The sequence below is a fragment of the Zalophus californianus genome, chromosome 2 (genome assembly GCF_009762305.2).
Source record: "Zalophus californianus isolate mZalCal1 chromosome 2, mZalCal1.pri.v2, whole genome shotgun sequence".
NCBI classification, from domain to species: domain Eukaryota; kingdom Metazoa; phylum Chordata; class Mammalia; order Carnivora; family Otariidae; genus Zalophus; species Zalophus californianus.
The window spans coordinates 182,780,137-182,800,639 of NC_045596.1; the positions used below are offsets into that span (position 1 = coordinate 182,780,137).

Sequence of the window (20,503 nt, forward strand, 5' to 3'; positions counted from 1 at the left end):
CTACCCAAAGTATCATTCTGTACTTTTGCACTGTGAGAATAAAAAAGGTCAGCTTATGAAATGATTGTAAAAATAGTAAATAAAATATTCTTTTGGTCTTCATGGCTATGTAACATTCTCTATTGATTTTAGTAATTTTAATAATATTCCTTTCTTCTATCTTGTTTATCTCTTCCATCTTATTGTGTCTTCTTCAGTTTTTTTCATGAGTGTTCTGTAGTTCCTAGAGTATATATCCTTTACCTCTTTGGTTAGGTTTATTCTGAGGTGTCTTATGGTTTTTGGTGCTATTGTAAATAGAATTGTTTCTCTAATTTCTCTTTCTACAGTTGCATTGTTAGTGTATAAGAAAGCAACTGATTTCTGTGCATTGATTTTGTATCCTGCCACATTACTGAATTGCTGTATGAGTTCTAGTAATTTGGGGGTGGAGTCTTTTGGGTTTTCCACATAAAGTATTATGTCATCTGCAAAAAGAGAGAGTTTGACTTCTTCTTTGCCAATTTGAATACCTTCTATTTCTTTTTGTTGTCTGATTGCTGTTGCTAGGACTTCTAGTACTATGTTGAACAACAGTGGCAAGAGTGGGCATCCTTGACGTGTTCCTGATCTTAAGGGAAAGGCTCTCAGCTTTTCCCCACTGAGGATGATATTCGCTGCTTATGGATTGGAAGAATAAACACTGTTAAAATGTCCATGCTACCCAGAGCAATCTATACCTTCAATGCTATCCTGATCAAAATTCCAATGACATTTTTCAAAGTGCTGGAACAAACAATCCTAAAATTTGTATGGAATCAGAAAAGACACCAAATCATCAAGGAAATGTTGAAAAAGAAAAAGTTGGGGGCATCACGTTGCCCGATTTCAAGCTATATTACAAAGCACTGATCACCAAGACAGCATGGTACTGGCACAAAAACAGACATACAGACCAATGGAACAGAATAGAGAGCTCAGATATGGACCCTCAACTCTATGGTCAAATAATCTTCAACAAAGCAGGAAGCAATGGAAAAAAGTCTCTTCAATAAATGGTGCTAGGAAAACTGGACAGCCACATGCAGAAGAACGAAACTCGACCATTCTCTAACATCATACACAAAGATAAACTCAAAATGGATGAAAGACCTCAATGTGAGACAGGAATCCATCAAAATCCTAGAGAACATAGGCAATAATCTCTTTGACATCGGCCACAGCAACTTCTTTCAAGATACATCTCCAAAAGTTAGTGAAACAAAAGCAAAAATGCACTTTTGGGACTTCATCAAGATATCTTGTTTATATCTTGACTTCTGACAAGTGAGTTAACGTATCACAGCAACATCAGACCAGGTTTTGCCTTATGTCTGTTTTCTTTACATGATCTTTCTAATCTATATCTTATTTGGTCTGTGACATTATTAATATTCATTTTTTTTCTAGCCTAGTATTATATACTGCTAGGAATCATAGTGTATATTTTTATTTGGAGCTTTAATTCTCTTTCAAAGACACAGTTGCTGCAAATGAAATTTAATAATACCTAAATACAGCATATGTTATATTTTTTTATTTTTATTTTATTTTTTTTAAAGATTTTATTTCTTTGAGAGAAAGAGAGAATGAGAGAGAGCACGAGAGGGAAGAGGGTCAGAGGGAGAAGCAGACTCCCTGCCGAGCAGGGAGCCCTATGCGGGACGCGATCCCGGGACTCCAGGATCATGACCTGAGCCGAGGGCAGTCGCTTAACCAACTGAGCCACCCAGGCGCCCTATGTTATATTTTTTAAATGTCACAAAATATACTTTCAAAAAGATTGTTTTGCTTTTTACATCAAAATTGGTCTGTGGAATTAAGTTAGCTTAATTAATTACCTATATATAGAAATTTTTCAGTGAATAAGTTTAAATTTTTTAAGATTTTATTTATTTATTTGACAGAGAGAGACACAGCGAGAGAGGGAACACAAGCAGGGGGAGTGGGAGAGGGAGAAGCAGGCTTCCCATGGAGCAGGGAGCCTGATGTGGGGCTCGATCCCAGGACCCTGGGACCATGACCTGAGCCGAAGGCAGACGCTTATTGACTGAGCCACTCAGGGGCCCCAGTGAATAAAATTAAATTAAAAAAATAAAAGGTGATTAATTATAGTTCAACTTACTTACCTGGAATCAGACAATTTGACAGCTGTAAACTGCTCTGGAGGACTAGGGCCCTCATCAACTATAGGAGAAAAAACATTTGAAATAAATTTGACATCTGTTACAAATATACATGTAAAGATATTCTTCAGCTTTAAAAAGTTTTTTTTAGTGCAGTTGCTGGGTCGTAGGGTAGCTCTATTTTCAACTCTTTGAGGAACCTCTGTACTGTTTTCCAGAGTGGCTGCACCAACCTGCATTCCCACCAATAGTGTAGGAGGGTTCCCCTTTCTCCACATCCCCGCCAACATCTGTCGTTTCCTGACTTGTTAATTTTAGCCATTCTGACTGGTGTGAGGTGGTATCTCATTGAGGGTTCTAGAGGGGAGGGGGGTGGGGGGATGGGTTAGCCTGGTGATGGGTATTAAGGAGGGCACGTATTGAATGGAGCACTGGGTGTTATACATAAACAATGAATCATGGAACACTACATCAAAAACTAATGATGGAGGGGGATATGAACCATGAGAGACGATGGACTCTGAAAAACAAACTGAGGGTTCTAGAGGGGAGGGGGGTGGGGGGATGGGTTAGCCTGGTGATGGGTATTGAGGAGGGCACGTTCTGCGTGGAGCACTGGGTGTTATGCACAAACAATGAATCATGGAACACTACATCAAAAACTAATGATGTAATGTATGGTGATTAACATAATAAAAAATTTAAAGTATAAAAAACAAAAAAAACTAATGATGTAATGTATGGTGATGAACATAATAAAATAAAATTAAAGTTTTCTTTTAAAATTAAATCTAAGAATATTGTGATATTTTGATATAATCATAATTATTCAGATTAGAGCATCAAGATCTACTTTATCTTATGACTACAGTGTTAGTTTTACATACTTAATAGGTAAGTCAGCATGATGCTTACTCACAAATTTTCTTTTTGTGTTTTAAAATACACTCAGTAGACAGACAAATAAGCATTTAATACTCAAAAAACCAAATGCTTTAACTTATTCAAGGGATGGACAGTCATACTAAAAGATACTGCTTTTTATCTTCTGATTGCTTCGTATCTTATTAGTACTTATTCTGATGGGCTAGAAGGAATAACAAAACCTCAAAATTGTTAATAATGCTCCAGGTTAGTTTTGGCAATAGGTCTAAAGAATAAAGGAATCAAATCTCTGACTCAACTAGGATTCCCTTTCAATTTCAATTATTCATGTTGCTTTTGATTTCAACTGATACTCTTCTGGAACTATAAAGAATGTTTTCACATGCTTACATTGGAAAGAGGGATTTGCCAATAATTGGTAAATATTAAGGAAGGAAAAAAGAGGAAGAGTCAAATGCAATGGATTTATTCCTTTGGAATATACTTGAGATTAGTTAGAATTTGGCCTAAGTGAATGAATGTCATAAAATATATACTTTAAATGGGCTTTTCCCTTCCATTGCTTCTACTAGACACAGACCTTCTTTATGTGGAGCTCCCAGTGTAAAAAGTCCATTGTCAAGTGCATGTATGTAGGTTCCTTTATCCATTTCAATTGCTATGGTTCCTGATATTTCACCAAAGTTTGTTACTGTCCACCAGATTCCTGAAAAATAAAATCAATATTTTAAATTTTTATTTTAGATTTGACACAAGGTTCTTATTTGTTGTTCTTGTTATAACTTATTTTTTTAAAACTTTTTATTTTCCAGTTATAAGAAATAATACAGAAAGATCGCCTGTACCCTTTACTTATCTCTCCCAGTGGTAACATCTTACATAATTATAGTACAATGTCAAAATCAGGAAACTACCTTTTATACAAACTATGAGCCTTATTTAGATTTCATCAGTTTTACATAAACTCATTTCTATGTTTGTATGTATGTGTATACATGTAGGTGACCACCACCCACAATCAAGGTTACATTCTTTTCCAAAATATAAAATAGCAGTGCATGTGAAGGCACAAAATGATGGAGAACAGTCTCTTTCATTCCCTCCCCAGCCATCCATGACTGCTTTCCAGAGGCAATGACTATTATCACCTGTTTCTTACGAATCCCTTCAGAAAGACTTTCTAGCACAGTATTCTTTTTTTTTCCAAGTTTTTATTTAAATTCCAGTTAGTTAACATACAGTGTAATACTAGTTTCAGGTATAGAATTTAGTGATTCATCACTTACACACAACGCTCTGCTCATCACAAGTGCCGTACTCAATACCTTTCACCCTTTTAACCCATCTCCCTGCCCACCTCCCATCCAGCAACCCTGTTTGTTCCTATAGTTAAGAGTCTGTTTTCTGGTGTGTCTCTCTCTCCCTCTCTCTCTTTTTTCCTATGTCCATCTGTTTTGTTTCCTGAATTCCACATACGAGTAAAATCATACGGTATTTGTTTTTCTCTAACTTATTTCACTTAGCGTAATGCTCTCTAGCTCCATTACATTGCAAATGGCAAGATTTCATTCTTTTTTATGGTCTAGCACAGTATTCTTTTTTTTTTTAAGATTTTATTTATTTATTTCAGAGAGAGAGAGAATGAGAGAGAGAAAGCACGAGAGGGAAGAGGGTCAGAGGGAGAAGCAGACTCCCTGCTGAGCAGGAAGCCCAATGTGGGACTCGATCCTGGGACTCCAGGATCATGACCTGAGCTGAAGGCAGTCGCTTAACCAACTGAGCCACCCAGGCGCCCTAGCACAGTATTCTTAACCATGATTTAAATTAGAACCAAAATGAGCAGAAACTATGTACTCTATTTACATGAACAGAAATGGGTTTCTTTTTTTATTCATTTTTTAATTCAAATATAATTAGCATACAGTTATACTAGTTTCATATATACAATATAATGACTCAGGAATTCTATACATTTCTCAGTGCTCATCAAGGTAAGTGTACTCTTAATTCCCCTTCACCCAATTCACCTATCCACCTACTCATGATGCACATTCAATACAAGCTCTATCAAAATATAAATAATTTTTCACAGAACTAGAATAATCCTAAAATTTGTATGGAACCACAAAAGATCCCAAATAGCCAAAGCAATCTTGAAAAAGAATACAGCTGGAGGTATCACAATCCCAGATTTCAAGATATACTACAAAGCTGTAGTAATAAAAAAATAAAAACATTATGGTACTGGCATAAATATAGACATACAGATCAATGGAACAGAATAGAGTGTCTAGAAATAAACCCACACTTTTATGGTAAATTAATTTATGACAAAGAAGGCAAGAATATAGAATGAGGAAAAGACAATCTTCAACAAATGGTGCTGGGAAAAATGGACCACTTTCTTATACCATATACAAAAATAAAATAAAGACCTAAATGTGAGAACTGAACCCATAAGACTTCTACAAGAAAAGATAGGCAGTATCCCTCCTGATTCTTTGACATCAGCTGTAGAAACATTTTTCTTAGATATGTCTCCTCTGGCAAAGGAAACAAAAGCAAAATTAAACTATTTGAGACTATACCAAAATAAAAAGTTTTTGGGCAGTGAAGGAAACCATCAACAAAACAAAAAGACAACCTACCGAATGGAAGAAGTTAGTTGCAAATGATATATCCAATAAGGGTTTAATATCCAAACTATATAAAGAACTTATACAACTCAACACCAAAAAACCCAAAAAATCCAATTAAAAAATGGATCGAGGAACTGAATAGAAATTTTTCCAATAAGACATAGAGATGGCCAAGAGACACAGAAAATGTTTAACATTACTAATCATCAGGGAAATGCAAATTAAAACCACAATGAGATATTACCTTACACCTGTTAGAATGGCTAAAAAAAAAAAAAAAAAGACAAGAAATAACAAATGTTGGAGAAGATGTGGAGAAAAAGGAATCCTGTGCACTGTTGGTGGGAATGCAAACTGGTGCAGACACTGTGGAAAACAGTATGGCGTTTCCTCACAAAATTAAACAGAATTACCACAAGATCCAGTAATTCCACTACTGGGTATTTACCCAAAGAAAATGAAAACACTAATTTGAAAAGATAGATGCACTCCTATGTTTACTGCATCAGTTTATTGCTGGGCTTTTTGTTCTGTTCTATTGATCTTTGTATTGTTTTTATGCTAATACCAAACTTTTGATTAGTCTATCTTTGTGATATTGTTTGAAATCAGGAAGTGTGGTACCTCCAGCCTAGTTCTTCTTTCTTTTTTTTTTTTTTTTTTTTTTTTTTTTTTAAATTTATTTATTCATGAAAGACAGAGCGAGAGAGAGAGGCAGAGGGAGAAGCAGGCTCCCAAGGAGCAGGGAGCCCGATGCGGGACTCGATCCCAGGACCCTGGGATCATGACCTGAGCCGAAGGCAGATGCTTAACCATCTGAGCCACCCAGGTGCCCCTAGTTCTTCTTTCTTAAGACTGCTAGCTATCTGGGGTCTTTTGTGGTTCCTTACAAATTTTAGCACTGTTAGTTATTTGTGAAAAATTCCACTGGAATTTTGATAGAAACTGCACTGAATCTGTAGATTGCTTTGAGGTAGTATGCGTATTTTAACAATTTAATTCTTCTGATCCATGAACATGGAATATCTTTCCATTTATATGTGTCTTCTTCAAATTCTTTTATCAATGTCATACTTTTCAATGTACAGGTCTTTCACATCCTTGGTTAAATTTAATCCTAGGTATTTTATTCTTTTTGGTACAATTGTAAATGGAATTATTTTTCTTAATTTCTCTTTTAGATACTTCAGTATTAACATAGAGAAATAGAACAGATTTCTGTATGTTGATTTTATATCCTGAAACTTTACTGAATTCATTTATTCTAACAGTTTTTTTGGTGGAGTCTTTAGGGTTTTCTATATATAAGATCATGTCATCTGCCAATAGTGACAGTTTCATTTCTTCCTCTCTGATTTGGATGCCTTTTCTTTCTTCCTTTTTTTGCCTAAGTGCTTTGGCTAGGGCTGCCAATACTATGTTGAATAAAAGCAGCAAGAGTAGGTATCCTTGTCTTATTCCTGATCTTAGAGAAAAAACTTTCAGATTTTCACTGTTGATTATGAAACTAAATTGTACGTTAACTAAAGGAGAAATGTATCAGTCATTAATAAGATATTAGATGATATTAAGGAATTCTTGTTAATTTTGTTAGGTCTGATAATGATATACTCTTATGTATTAAAAGAGCGAGCAGGGCACCTGGGTGGCTCAGTAAGTTAAGCGTCTGCCTTCAGCTCAGTTCATGATCCCAGGGTCCTGGGATCGAGCCCTGCATTGGGCTCCCTGCTCAGTGGGGAGCCTGCTTCTCCCTCTTCCACTCCCCGTGCTTGTGCTCTTTCCCTTTCTCTCTGTCAAATAAATAAATAAATAAATACATAAATAAATAAAATCTTTAAAAAAATTAGCAAAACAGAAGGAAAGAGAGTGAGACTGACTTTATCAGCAATGTACATTTATGTATATATGGGTAGAATGACATTAATATCCTGTTTTACTTTAAAATTCTTCAGAAAAAAATGGGGTGCCTAGGTAGCTCAGCTGGATGAGTGACCGACTCTTGATTTCAGCTCAGGTCATGATTTCAGGGTCGTGGGACTGAGCCCTGCAGTAGGCAGTAGGCTCCACACTCAGCAGGGAGTCTGCCTGAGATTCTCTCCCTCTGCCCTTCCTCCTGCTCACGCAATCTCTCTCTTAAAATAAAATAAATCTTAAAATTCTCCAGAAAAAAAATGTGCATAGGATATTATCTCAGAGTAAGAAAGTATGTAAGTGAAACAAGATTGGCAAAATAACGATCATTACTAATGCTGGGGGTATGGGCACATGGGAAATTCACTATATTCTCCTCTCTACTTATGAATTAGTTTGAAAATTTCCATAAAACAAAGTTTTTAAAAATTGAGTCTATCACACTGCATAAAATTTCCTATTCATCTAAATAAGGAAGGCTTTTGGGGTGCCTGGGTGGCTCAGTCATTAAGCACCTGCCTTCGGCTCAGGTCATGATCCCAGGGTCCTGGGATCCAGCCCCACATCAGACTCCCTGCTCAGCGGGAAGCCTGCTTCTCCCTCTCCCACTCCCCCTGCTTGTGTTCCCTCTCTCACTGTGTCTCTCTCTGTCAAATAAATAAATAAAATCTTTTTAAAAAAATAAGGAAGGCTTTTTATACCCAATAAAAAATTAGTAAAATTTTCACTTACATGAAGTTGGACTTTTACCTAATTTCATATACACAAATTAACTCAAAATGGATCAAAGACCTAAATTTTAAGAGCTAAAACTATAAAACTTAGAAGAAAACATATGGTAGAAGCCTCACAGTATTGTATTTGGCAATCATTTCTTGGATATGACACCAAAGGCACAAACAACAAAAGAAAAATCAAACAAATTGGACTTATCAAAATGAAAAACTTTTGGGCCACCTGGGTGGTTCAGTCGGTTATACATCTTACTCTTGATTTCGGCTCAGGTAATGATCTCAGGGCTGTGAGATGTAGTGCTGAGTCAGGCTCCATGGTAGGCCGTGGAGCCTGTTGAAGATTCTCTCTCTACCTTTGCCCTTCCCCAGCCTCTGTCTCCCTCTCTAAAAGAAACAAAACAAAACAAAACAAAACAAAACTTTTGTGCATCACGGGACACTATGGAGTAAAAAGACAACACAAAAAATGGCAGGAAATATTTGTATATTACATATCTGATAAGGGATTAAGATCCAGAATATATAAAGAACTCTTAAAAAACAACAACGACAACAAAACAACCCATTTCACAAAATGGGCAAAGGACTTGAATAGATATTTCTCCAAAGAAGATACACAAATGGCCAATGAGCACATGAAAATTGCTCAATATTGCAATTCATTGAGGAAATGCAAACTGAAACCATTACGAGATACCATTTCATACCCACTAGGATGGCTACTATCACAGAACCAGAAATAACAAATGTTGGTGAGGATATGGAGAAATCGAAACCCTTGTGCACTGCTGGTAGGAATGTAAAATGGTACAGCAACTATGCAAAACAGTTCTCATAAAATTAAAAATGGAATTACCATATGATCCAGCAATTCCACTTCCAGGTATATGCCCAAAAGAATTGAGAGCAAAGTCTTGAAGAGATATCTGTACACCCATATTCCTAGCAGAATCATTCAAATAGGCAAAAAGTGGAAGTAACCCATGTGTTCTTTGAAAGATGAATGGATAAACAAAATGCAGCATATATACACAATGGAGTATTATTCAATCTTAAAATGAAGGAAATTCTGACACATGCTACAACATGGATGAACCTTGAAGACCTCACCTGATTTCAAAACATTATGAAGTGACAGTAATCAAGACAAATATATCAGTAGAACAACAAATCAATGGAACAGAGTCCAAAATTATACCAACCCATATAAAGTCAACTGATTTTTGACAAAGATATCAAGGCAGTTTAATGGAGAAAGGAAAGTCTATTCAACAATGGTGCTGGAACAAGTGGATATCAATATGAAAAAATGAAAAAAGAACCTTGACCCCTTATTCATACCAGACCAAAAATTAATTTCTAATTTAAATACTAAAACTGAAGCCTCTTAAAGAAAATGTGGAAGAATTTCTTTATGACCTTGGGGTTAAGCAATAATTTCTTAGACTGAAGATAAAAGGCAGTAGCCTTAACAGAAAAAAAGTAATAAATAGGGTTTTATAAAAACTAAAAACTTCTATATCAAATTGTTCTGCTGTATACCTAAAACTAATACTATGTTATATGTGAATTTTATTATAACTGAAAAAAAATTCTAACTTTTGCTTTCAGAAAAATACCATGTAAACAAATTAAAAATCAAACCATAGAGTGGGAGGGAAGACTGGTAACAGAACTGTATTACTTCTTGGTGGGAGTATAAAATGGTGCAACCACTTTAGAAAATTCTTGGTGGTTACTTAAGTAGTTAAAAATCCACCTATTCTTTGACACAGCAATTCCATCTCTACATATCTATCCAAAATATTTAGAATTGTTGATTTGCTGTTTCAAAAAAAAGTGAAAATTTCTAGAATATTCTTTATACCATTTCATATAAAATGCAAAGGAGCCAAAATTTATGAAATTTCAAAATGCAACTGGCCAAGTTTTAAAAGAGAAAAAAATTGCTTTAAAGTATAGATGTGGAAAGGATCAGAAGGCAGGCTGGTTAAATGTGTTTGGGTCAATTTATCTCTGGTACCATTTACAGGCTATCTTGATGCTCTGTTCTGTTTCATTAAGATTTTCATTCATTTGGGGGCGCCTGGGTGGCTCAGTCAGTCAAGCGTCTGCCTTCGGCTCAGGTCGTGATCCTGGGGTCCTGGGATCGAGCCCCACATTGGAGCCTGTTTCTCCCTCTCCCACTCCCCCTGCTTGTGTTCCCTCTCTCGCTATATCTCTCTGTCAAATAAATAAATAAAATCTTTAAAAAAAAGGTTTTCATTCATTTCATAGTATACAAAATAATCACTTTTACTGTGAATTACTTTTACTGTTCCTTTAGACCAATACATATCACTGGCTTGTACAATTAAAATGCATACATGGTCAGGAGTGTCTGGGTGGCTCGGTCAGTTAAGCGTCTGCCTTTGGCTCAGGTCGTGATCCCGGGGTCCTGGGATCGAGCCCTGTATGAGTCTGCTTCTCCCTCTGCCCTTTCGCCGGCTCGTGCTCTCTCCCTCTCTCTCAAATAAATCTTTTAAAAAATGCATACATGTTCAAAGAAAATAATTAGTGAAAAATATTTAATTAAATAATATTTATCTCTATCAGGCCTCTAAAATTATGTTCAGAATCTCTGGGATATTAAGTAGTCTAATGATGGTATCAAATAAATCAGAGAGCTCTATTTCTTCTCTCCGTGCCTTGTCCTGATGATGAAAAAAAGGCATCAGCGGCATCTACTGTGCCAGACGATAAAAAGAATCCATAACTTCAAATAATATTGAACACTTTAAGAAAACTATGTATAGGTCACAAGTTCTTTTGACTTTTTTGAACTACTTATCCCTAACTAGGAAAGTATTTTTAAAGGCAGCTCAACCAATGTTAACTTTTCTCAGAATAAAGTATAGATACCTTACCAACAATATCAAGTTGAGTTTCTTCATCTTCTTCTCTTTTTCTCTTCTTCTCTTTGTTCTTTTTTTTCTTACTGCAGGAGATGATTTATATAGATGAGTTTATAAATATTGATTTGATGTTAAGTATCACAAGATGCAATCTTGGAAGAATCTTTTAAGCTGTACATAGATTTATGAATTGTTGATTTACAGTTTTCTACACTGATGTACTCTCTTCCTTCTAATACTGAGAAGTCATTTCTGATGCTGTATGTATTGTGTTATAGTTAAGAGAACAGGTTCTGGAGCCAGACTGCTTTTTTAATCTTGATATTGTCATTTCTTAGCTCTGTGACTTCTGGAAAATTTACTTAATCTCTGTCAGGTTCTCACCTGTAAAATGAGGATAATAATTTAACTGCGCTCTTAAGGTTACTGTGAGGATTAAGAGATGACATGTACCTTCACGTGTTGCTGGTGAAAATGTAAAATGGCACAGACACTTTAGAAAATAGTTTGGGGTTGTTCAAAAAGTTAAACACAGAGTTACCATATGACCTAACAATTTACTCCTAGGTATATATCCAAGAAAAATGAAAACACACATCCACACAAAAATTTTATTAGAATATTCAAAGCAGCATTATTCATAATAACGAAAAAGTGGAAACAACCCAAATGTCCCTCAACTGATGAATGGAAAAACAAAATGTGGTATATCTATACAATGGAATATTATTTAGCCATAAAAATAAGAGTACTGATACATGCTACAACATGGACGAAGCCAGATACAAAAGACCACATACTGCATGGCTCCATCTATATGAAATATTCAGAATAGGCAAACTGCTATAGACAGAAAGCAGATTAGTGGTTGTCAGGGACTAGGGGAAGAGTGGAATGGAGAATGACTGCTAATGATTATGGGGTTTCCTTCTCAGATGATGAAAATGTTGGGCAACTTGATAGTGGTGAACTTTGTGAACACACTAAAACCCACAAAATTGTACTTTATAGGGTAAATTTTATGATATATGTATTATATTTCAGTAATAAAAAATTCAGACAATACAAATTTCAGATTTATTCAGGATAACTTCTTTGTGATTCAGACCCATAGGCAGAGTTCTCAAGGGCAGTGGCTTCAGCTTGCTCCTTAACACTTTCTTTTATCTTACCTAAAAGTACCAAAAGCTATCACTGAGGCAGGCTGAAATGCTGAACGTTTGTATGAATAATCAACTCTGAGCAAATCTATCAGTTCAAAGACAGATGGAGATATGAGTGGGCAGACACCTTTTCCTAAAAACCTAGTAATCATAAATCACTACAGCCTTCTCCTTGCCTCTGGCTCTCCTTACTGTATATGTTATCTCATTTAATCCTCGTAATCTTTTTATAGTACCATTAATCTTTCCTAATGAATGATTAAGTGGAAGCTCAAGGATATAAACGAACTTCCCACAAACTGCAAAACAAGTAACTGGTGGGAATCCAGATTTGAGCCCATATCCCTATCAAAACCCACATCTGCATATTATATTAAAAAATTAAGGATTTTCTTTTTTTTTTTTACGGGGGAGGGACACAATGGTGAAAATAAGTATCCCTAATAAAGGAAGTTATTGTTATGACGCATGGCATCACCAGACTAAGGCAGACGCACCCTGCGGGGGTCTGGAGCGGGGCCTTATCAAGGGACGCAGACTTGTGGCTCCTGGGCTCCTGGTCTCGCTTTCCCGTCTCCTCCCTTCTGAAAGCGCGACAGTCAGGGCGCCTCTGCGGCGGCCTGTCTCTCCAGCTCTGTTCAGGTGCCCGGAAGTGAGTCGCAGCATCAGTCCATCCAGGACCAGAGGCCAGGCCCAAGGGCTGGGAGCTGAATAAGAGCTCTCTAAGGCTTGCGTGAGACTCTCTACCGGGGAGGGGAGGCGAAGACGCAGTGCTGTCAGAAAAGAGCCGGAGTCTCCAGCACAAACTTTGGTCTTACCTCTTAGCCTTGGTTCCCTTGAGCACGAGTTTGGTGGACTTCACATACGAGTATTCGGCCATAGTTCCGGGGACACTCTGTAAATAAGAGATGAGAGCTGGCTAAGGGCAAAATACCTCCACTGGAGAAGAAACTGGCGAGGGAGGCCCCCAAATAGTCACACTGCACACTCCCGGAAAACGTACGTAACCGCGGGAGTAGACTTGCCCCTCCTGCGTCCCTAGTGTTTTTTCACCCGACTCTTGAATTCTATTTCCTGTGTCCTGTCTGGGGCTACGGCAACCGCAGAGGGCCTCAATACGTCAGGGTTCATTTGCTCTTGAGAACTGAAATGTTCGGGCTTCCCTAAGTGAGGAAACCTGGGGAGACGCGCCCTCTGGTGGACGCAGACGGCGTAATAGCTGTGGAGCCATTCTTGAGGTATCCTCCTGCCAGGTCTCAGGAGAAGGGCGACAATTTGATCAGCAAAAAGGTGATGTGACTCAGTCAGCCCTCCCCGTTCTACTAGCTGTGAGCTGGGCCCGACTACCCCGCGCGACCGAGTGTATTGGGCCTCGGACGATTTCCAAGCGCTTCCAATTCCAATAAACGCCTATTGTATTAACTAGAGAGACTTGAGTAACGTACAGGAAACAACTAGGGAGTAAAAGAAAATATAATTAAGTGCATAAATTTGGGCCACAGATTTCACAAGCGCTGTAGGAATTTGGGTGGAGGTGGGGTGGGAGGTTGACGTTGAAAACTAATGTAATCAGAGAAGTCTGTGTAGGATGGGTCTTTACAGAGGCTTTCAGTCTCAGTCACTGAGCATTTCTCCTGCCTGCTCCAATCTCTTCAACAATTTCATAGTTCACTTCCCTGATTCCATTTTCTCCTGCTTCCAAACCATCTCTGATAATGCTACCCAACGGATCTTTCTAGAGAAATAGCCGATTATTCCCCTCTCTAAAATCTATTAAACACAGCCTATTACTTTCGGGAGGGAAAATCCTGGCATCACTTAATAAACTCTTGACAATCTGGCCTCTTTCCCTGCCACTTAACCCCTGCCACCTTAGTTCCAGTCACACTAAGTGGTTGGAAATGTTTGAATGGTGTCTGTTTGCTTCTGCTGCCTGGAATGCTGCCCTTCCCTCTTTCCCACGCTCTTCACTTGGCACGGTTTTTCAAACTTTAAGACAAACTGGGGCATTATTTGCTTCTGTGAATATTAATAAAGGGAAACGTCACTAAAATAGAGAAAGGAGGAGAGAAGAGGAAGTTAGGAGGTGAAGCCTTACCACTCAACTTCAGTTACAGGAAGAATTGTCAATTACAGACCCCAACAGAAGAATCATCAGCAAGAAAGAATCATTAATTACAGGCCCCTGCAAGGGAAAGATGTGTATTGTATCTCCTACAAGATCTTCTACCCCTGAAGCTCAGCCCTTAGAAACCATCATCACCTGGACGTCTTTTTCCCCCCAGTGGACTTTTGTTCAGAATAATCTCTCCCAGTTTCCTCCTTCTTCCGCGCAAAATAATGTTCCTCTTCTTTGTTAGACTTGCTCATGGTTTTGCCATAGCTTGCATGTCCCAAATTGCAATTCTGTTATTCCCTAATAAACCCATTTTGCTAGTAAAATAACTGAAAGTTTTATTTTTCTGGGTTAACACTTCAAAACACCATCCCCAAGCATCCTGCATTTCTCATTCTGTAGCCAATTGTTTGCTTTTTCAGGGCAGAAACATAAATAGCTTATTCATCTTTGTTTCACCTATACCTGTGCTGTACCTGCCTCAAAGTAGATCCTGCATAAATGTTTGTTAACATGTTAAGATTCTAAAGCCCGAAGTGTAGCTCTGGGATAATAAAGACAGTGGAGCATTTAGGAGTGTGGCTTGATTAGATAGGAGGGTTTGTGGTAGAAGAATCAGAGGAAGAGAATTGGAGGGGTGTAGCATATCATGGAGGCCACTGGAGATCCATTCCTTATTTATCAACCATCTCTGCAAAGACACCGTGTGCTTGGTAATAAGATGGTGGCAATAGCATGGACAAAGTCAAGGAGCTAGATGAGTGCTGGGCTGTGAAAGGAGCAGTGAACAGCCCGGTTGGTTGGAGCGCAAGGCATGTAGAGTACAGTGGTGGGAATCAGGATTGAGAAAGCAAAGTGGGGTCATTTTGTAGCTGAAAATTTTGCATGAAATCAGGAACCAGTTGTGAGGGATTAAATTTCAGGGGGTGAAACGAACAGAGCGGTACTCCAGGATGGTTATTCTGCAGTACTTGCGTATGTCCTGTAAGCCCTGAGCCTTGGCTTTTCTTTTTGTAATGCAAATAACTGGCAAAAGATGGTTATCTCAAATAAACACATTGCCGACCACAAGACTAGATAAAGAGCCAGGCCACCTCCCACCCCACTGAGGCTCCTTTGTGATCTCAGTTGATTTCAATAACTGGCCATTTGGGCCACTTGTCTTTTCTCTTCCTGAGCTTTTAAATTTGCACTCTTATGTTTTAAATTCTCTAAGAGTGAACCTACGAAACCCTAGGCCCTCACCCCTGGCTCCAATAAAAGCAGAACCCCCAGCTTGTGCACACTTGTGTGCTCACCATCCCCTCTCCCTCTGCCCCATATAACCTCACTGTGTGGCCCCAGCTGTACTGTGTCTTATACCTCTATTTTTTTTCAAAGTTTCCCATTGTTGTTGTTGAAGGGCATCTTGCAATCATAATAAGAAGCATATGGCCAGTCCAAACACAACACTGGGTATCAATATGCTAGATTGGCACAAAACAGTGTGTGAGTTGTGTAAGTGATACCAAAACCCTCTTATTCAAGCCGCGACTCTTTACATAATGTAGAAAACGTGGAGGCCAGTTGGCTTCAGGAATCTTAGGAGACATTATTAAACTCATGATTCCTGGTGGCACCATAGAATCAGGATGGGCCCATCTCAAAACTGACTCAGAAAACAAAACCATAGCAAATAATTTGGTGGGTTAGTATCCTTGTATACTAGTATCACATCTTTTCCAATATTTTCACACTACTTCCCTTTTTCTTATACTGTAACAATCTGGGTCCATGTTAAGAAAAAATTCCCAGAGCCATGAACAAAAGAGATAGGACGAGAGGGTGCTCATGTTGGCTTTTGTAAGTGACATTTGGCAAAAACTCAATTTCCTCATCTCTTAAAATAGGGTTAGTAATAGTACCTCTGAGAGTTATGAGGATTTAATGGTGTAATTCATGTAGAGTGGTTACGATCCACAAGTAAGCGCTCAGTAGATATCGGTTGTGACTACCACCAACCTTGTTATTGCTACAGGTTATCATCACATTGGCAGGAATGTTGAAAGCAAGAGAATGGATGCATGCTCTGAGGGAATGAATGTCGAGAGACCAGAAGAGCAGGAACTAAACCATACAACCATGTAGTAAGGGGGTAGAAAGAAAAAGTGAAGACAGGAAGATAAAAGAGGAAGTCAATAACAGGGTTACAGTAAAATTATAGCAATCAAGACTAAGTAGAGGGGCGCCTGGGTGGCTCGGTCATTAAGCGTCTGCCTTTGGCTCAGGTCATGATCCCAGGGTCCTGGGATCGAGCCCCACATCGGGCTCCCTGCTCAGCGGGAAGCCTGCTTCTCCCTCTCCCACTCCCCCTGCTTGTGTTCCCGCTCTCGCTGTGTCTCTCTCTGTCAAATAAATAAATAAAATCTTTAAAAAAAAAAGACTAAGTAGGAACTCCAGAAAGAGCAATATTATTTAATATTGAAGATGTTCAGAAGAACAGGATGGAAGGAAGGCCATTGAGTTAACCCACAGGTGATGTGTGGGGAAGCATTTTCAGCAGAGCAGTGTGGCGAGAAGTTGGCTTGACCTAAAGAGTAGGTGGAGAAGAGGTAAGAGCAGCTTGCTATTGACTGTTTGGCTGCATGGGAAGCAAATAAGGGATGGTACATTCTGCATTTCTGGATTTCATTCCTTCTTGCTCAGCCACTGTATATACACAGAGTTGTAGCACAAAGTTATAGAAAATAAAAATGAGACCAATTTCATTTGTAGAACCAAATCAATACCTTATGCTGAAATTAAGATAAATTCATGACTCTCCCTTCTATTCCCACCCTCGGTTTTTAAGTTAAACAGCGCTTTTCCTCGTCATTAATTTCCTTTCCAGATCCTCCCAGGTGTCAGTGGTTTTCAGGAGTTATGTAAGTCCTCTAGGTTCTTGATGAGTTGAGGAGGATGAGGAGGTGTGAACAAGCACTGTTTTCAGCAAAGGGAGGATTTTGAAATTCTGTTCATGTGTTTTCAGTAACCGTTCCAAGTTTTCAAGGTTATTCAATGACAGGGATCCTTGTGTGATTTTCCAAGCTTTACTGATAAGAACCGCAGCAGATATTTGTTTCAGATACTGATTCCCAGGTCCCCCACATAGTGATTCTTATTCAAAAGATCATTAATGAGACCCAGGAATAGGTATTTTTGACAACTGTCAAAAGTGATTCTTACAGCCAGGCAAATTTGGAAAACATTGACCTAGCTTTTATGTTTTCATTGCTGGCAGCTAAAGAAGGCTGTTCCCCAAATTTCTAAAAATAAAAAAATTTTAAAGGAAAATTGTATGACTAGATAAAATATGTATACACATACTATATGTATTGTACTTATTATATACTTCTATTTATAAAGATGGGTAAGAATACTCAGAAAAAAATGTATATTAAATGAAACGAGGAGTGTGTAGGGGTAGAGATGAATGCAGCTTATTGCTACAAAAAAAAAAAGAAAGTTAAAATGTTAGAAATCTAATGTTGCAAACAGCATTTTATAAAGTGCAAGAGCTTCAAAATCATGCCTGAATCTTCTCTGATGTTCAGTTGTAAACGGTGACTTTGGACTAGATTTAGGGGAGAGACCAATTATGCTTTAAAGTGTTCTTGTAAAAGGCTTTAAATGAAAGAAAATCCTTATATGTGGTTGCAGCAATTTAAATTGAAGGCTTTTAACAAATTACTAACCCTTCCTCTCTTAAAAATTGTCTTTCATTTGAAATGAAAATTTAAGTTGTTATTTATGCTCTATTAGCATCCTTATGCAGAGACTCAACAGCATGTTTTACATTTCCAAATTTTTATTTCTTGATTTTGCTGGAAGGAATATACTACTTCATTGATTTTTTAAAAGCAAGGTAAAACAATTTATTCTGACAAGGGCAGATGGTACTTTCTTCCTCCGTTTTCTGGGAGCAAAAGATTACATTTAATAGTGATTTCAGCCTGAGAGCAGCGAGGTCTACATTGGGTTCAGACCAAGTGCACTAACTTTACTAAAATCCTGTTCTGTTTTTTGGATGAAAATAAACACAGGAGAAACACTTAGATCTGATACCAAAAAAAAATCAACAAATATTTATGATGCAGAAGGAAGAATGGAGGAAACAGAGCTTCGATTATGGTAATTGATAGGCATTAGTAGACAACTGTGTTAAAAGCCATTAGTCTGCTAAAAATACTATGTTTTTAGGGGTGCCTGGGTGGCTCAGTCAGTTGAATGACCAACTCTTGATTTCAGCTCAGGTCATGAGCTCAGGGTCCTGAAATTGAGCCCTGAATCAGGTTCTGCACTCAGTGGGGAGTCTGCTTGAGATTTTCTCTCTCCCTCTCCTCTGTCCCTCCCTCTGCTCACTCTCTCTCTGTCAAATAAATAAAATTAAAAAAAAATATTATGTTTTAAAAACTGGATTAGCTAAGTTTATTATTGAGAAGAAAAAAAAAAAGAAAAAAACAGAATGTGTGGAGGTAGCCCACAAGGGCTACAAAGCTACAGTGAATTTTCAACTCTATTTAATGAAATTAAAGCTACAGTTGTTATACATCCTCCTGCTACCAGTAAATAGTGTCCATTCAATTTACATCTATAGTTACATTGAATTTATTCTGACATCCCGATTTTTATAATTCTTTAAGAAATATTGATTGTTTACTTTTGTTTCACCTGAGCCAGAAACAACAATTTTTATTCCTGTAATTATTTTCCCTTCCCAGCACCATTCCTTCTATTAAAGAGTATGTAGGGTGACTGCTAACAGAATTGTTCGCAGAATTAAGTCAGAAGTTCAGAGTATTTCAGGATGATATTGGTAATATGGTCAGTTAGCTAAAACAAAATCTTACTGGAGGTGGTATTACCGTAATCCATGTTAGTATCCTATTGGATCTGGCACCCCACAGTTGACAAACTGATTAGTAAAATATACTGCCATTGATTAATTTACAGTTTTGGATGTGCTCATTCTTGTTCCCTCCGCTCTTTCATTTTTTTTTCCATTCAGTTTTTTTTTTTTTTAAAGATTTTATTTATTTATTTGAGAGAGAGAGAATGAGAGAGAGAGAGCACAAGAGGGGAAGAGGGTCAGAGGGAGAAGCAGACTCTCTGCCGAGCAGGGAGCCCGATGTGGGACTCGATCCCGGGACTCCAGGATCTTGACCTGAGCCGAAGCAGTCGCCCAACCAACTGAGCCACCCAGGCGCCCTCCATTCATTTCTTTACATGGAGCAATGGTTTCCAATCTAAGATCCTGAGGCTCCTAAAGATTTTTTTGTTGGTGTTAATCTACTCTCAAAGTTATTTTTGTTTCTCATTAAAGCATCACAGCAACATTGATATTTATTTATTTATTTGTTTGTTTGTTTGTTTGTTTATCCATCCAGGTTTACTGAGATGTAATTGACATACAACATTGTATAGGTTTATGGTGTTAGTCTGACATGCTTATATATTGAGAAATTCCCACAATATCATTAGATAAAACCTCTAACACCTCACATAATTTACTTATTTTTCACAGTGAGATCATTTAAGATATACTCTCTTAGTAACTTGCAAGGAGATAATACAGTATTATTAACCATAATCACCATGCTGCACACTGGATCCCCTGAACTTATTTATCTTATAATTGGAAGTTCGTTTGCTTTGACCAGCATCCCTCCATTTTCCTCACCTTCCCAGCTCCTGATAACCACCATTTGTTGTTGCTATGAGTTTGCTTTTTTAAAAATTCCACAAATAAGTGGGATCATACAGTATTTATTTTCTCTGTCTGACTTATTTCACTTAGCATAATGCCCTCAGACACATCCATGTTATTGCAAATGGAAGATTTCCTTTTTTCTAGTGGCTTGAATAACATTCCATTGCGGTGTATAAATATTCCACTTTGTATGTGTGTATATATGTCACGTCTTATTTATCCATTCATCCGTAGATGGACACTTAAGTTATTTCCATATCTTGGCTATTGTGAATAATGCTGCAATGAA

General features: G+C 37.8%; 1 protein-coding gene across 5 annotated transcripts in view; it reads right to left on the reverse strand.

Moving 5' to 3' along the window:
• FRG1 (FSHD region gene 1) overlaps positions 1 to 13,449 on the reverse strand; it is a 40,296-nt gene extending 26,847 nt beyond the window's left edge. For 3 of the 5 annotated variants that reach the window (XM_027599520.2, XM_027599522.2, XM_027599521.2), the window contains exons 1-4: positions 13,189 to 13,449; positions 11,220 to 11,290; positions 3,610 to 3,735; positions 2,148 to 2,205 (exon numbers count right to left, since the gene is read on the reverse strand). In XM_027599520.2, coding sequence (XP_027455321.1) covers positions 2,148 to 2,205; positions 3,610 to 3,735; positions 11,220 to 11,290; positions 13,189 to 13,250 — 317 coding nt within the window. In that variant the 5' untranslated portion in view covers positions 13,251 to 13,449. Of the gene's footprint in view, positions 1 to 2,147; positions 2,206 to 3,609; positions 3,736 to 8,536; positions 8,598 to 11,219; positions 11,291 to 13,188 lie in introns of those variants that run through there. The other 2 variants (XM_027599523.1, XM_027599524.2) reach the window with 2 other exon arrangements.
• Positions 13,450 to 20,503: the final 7,054 nt, after the last annotated feature.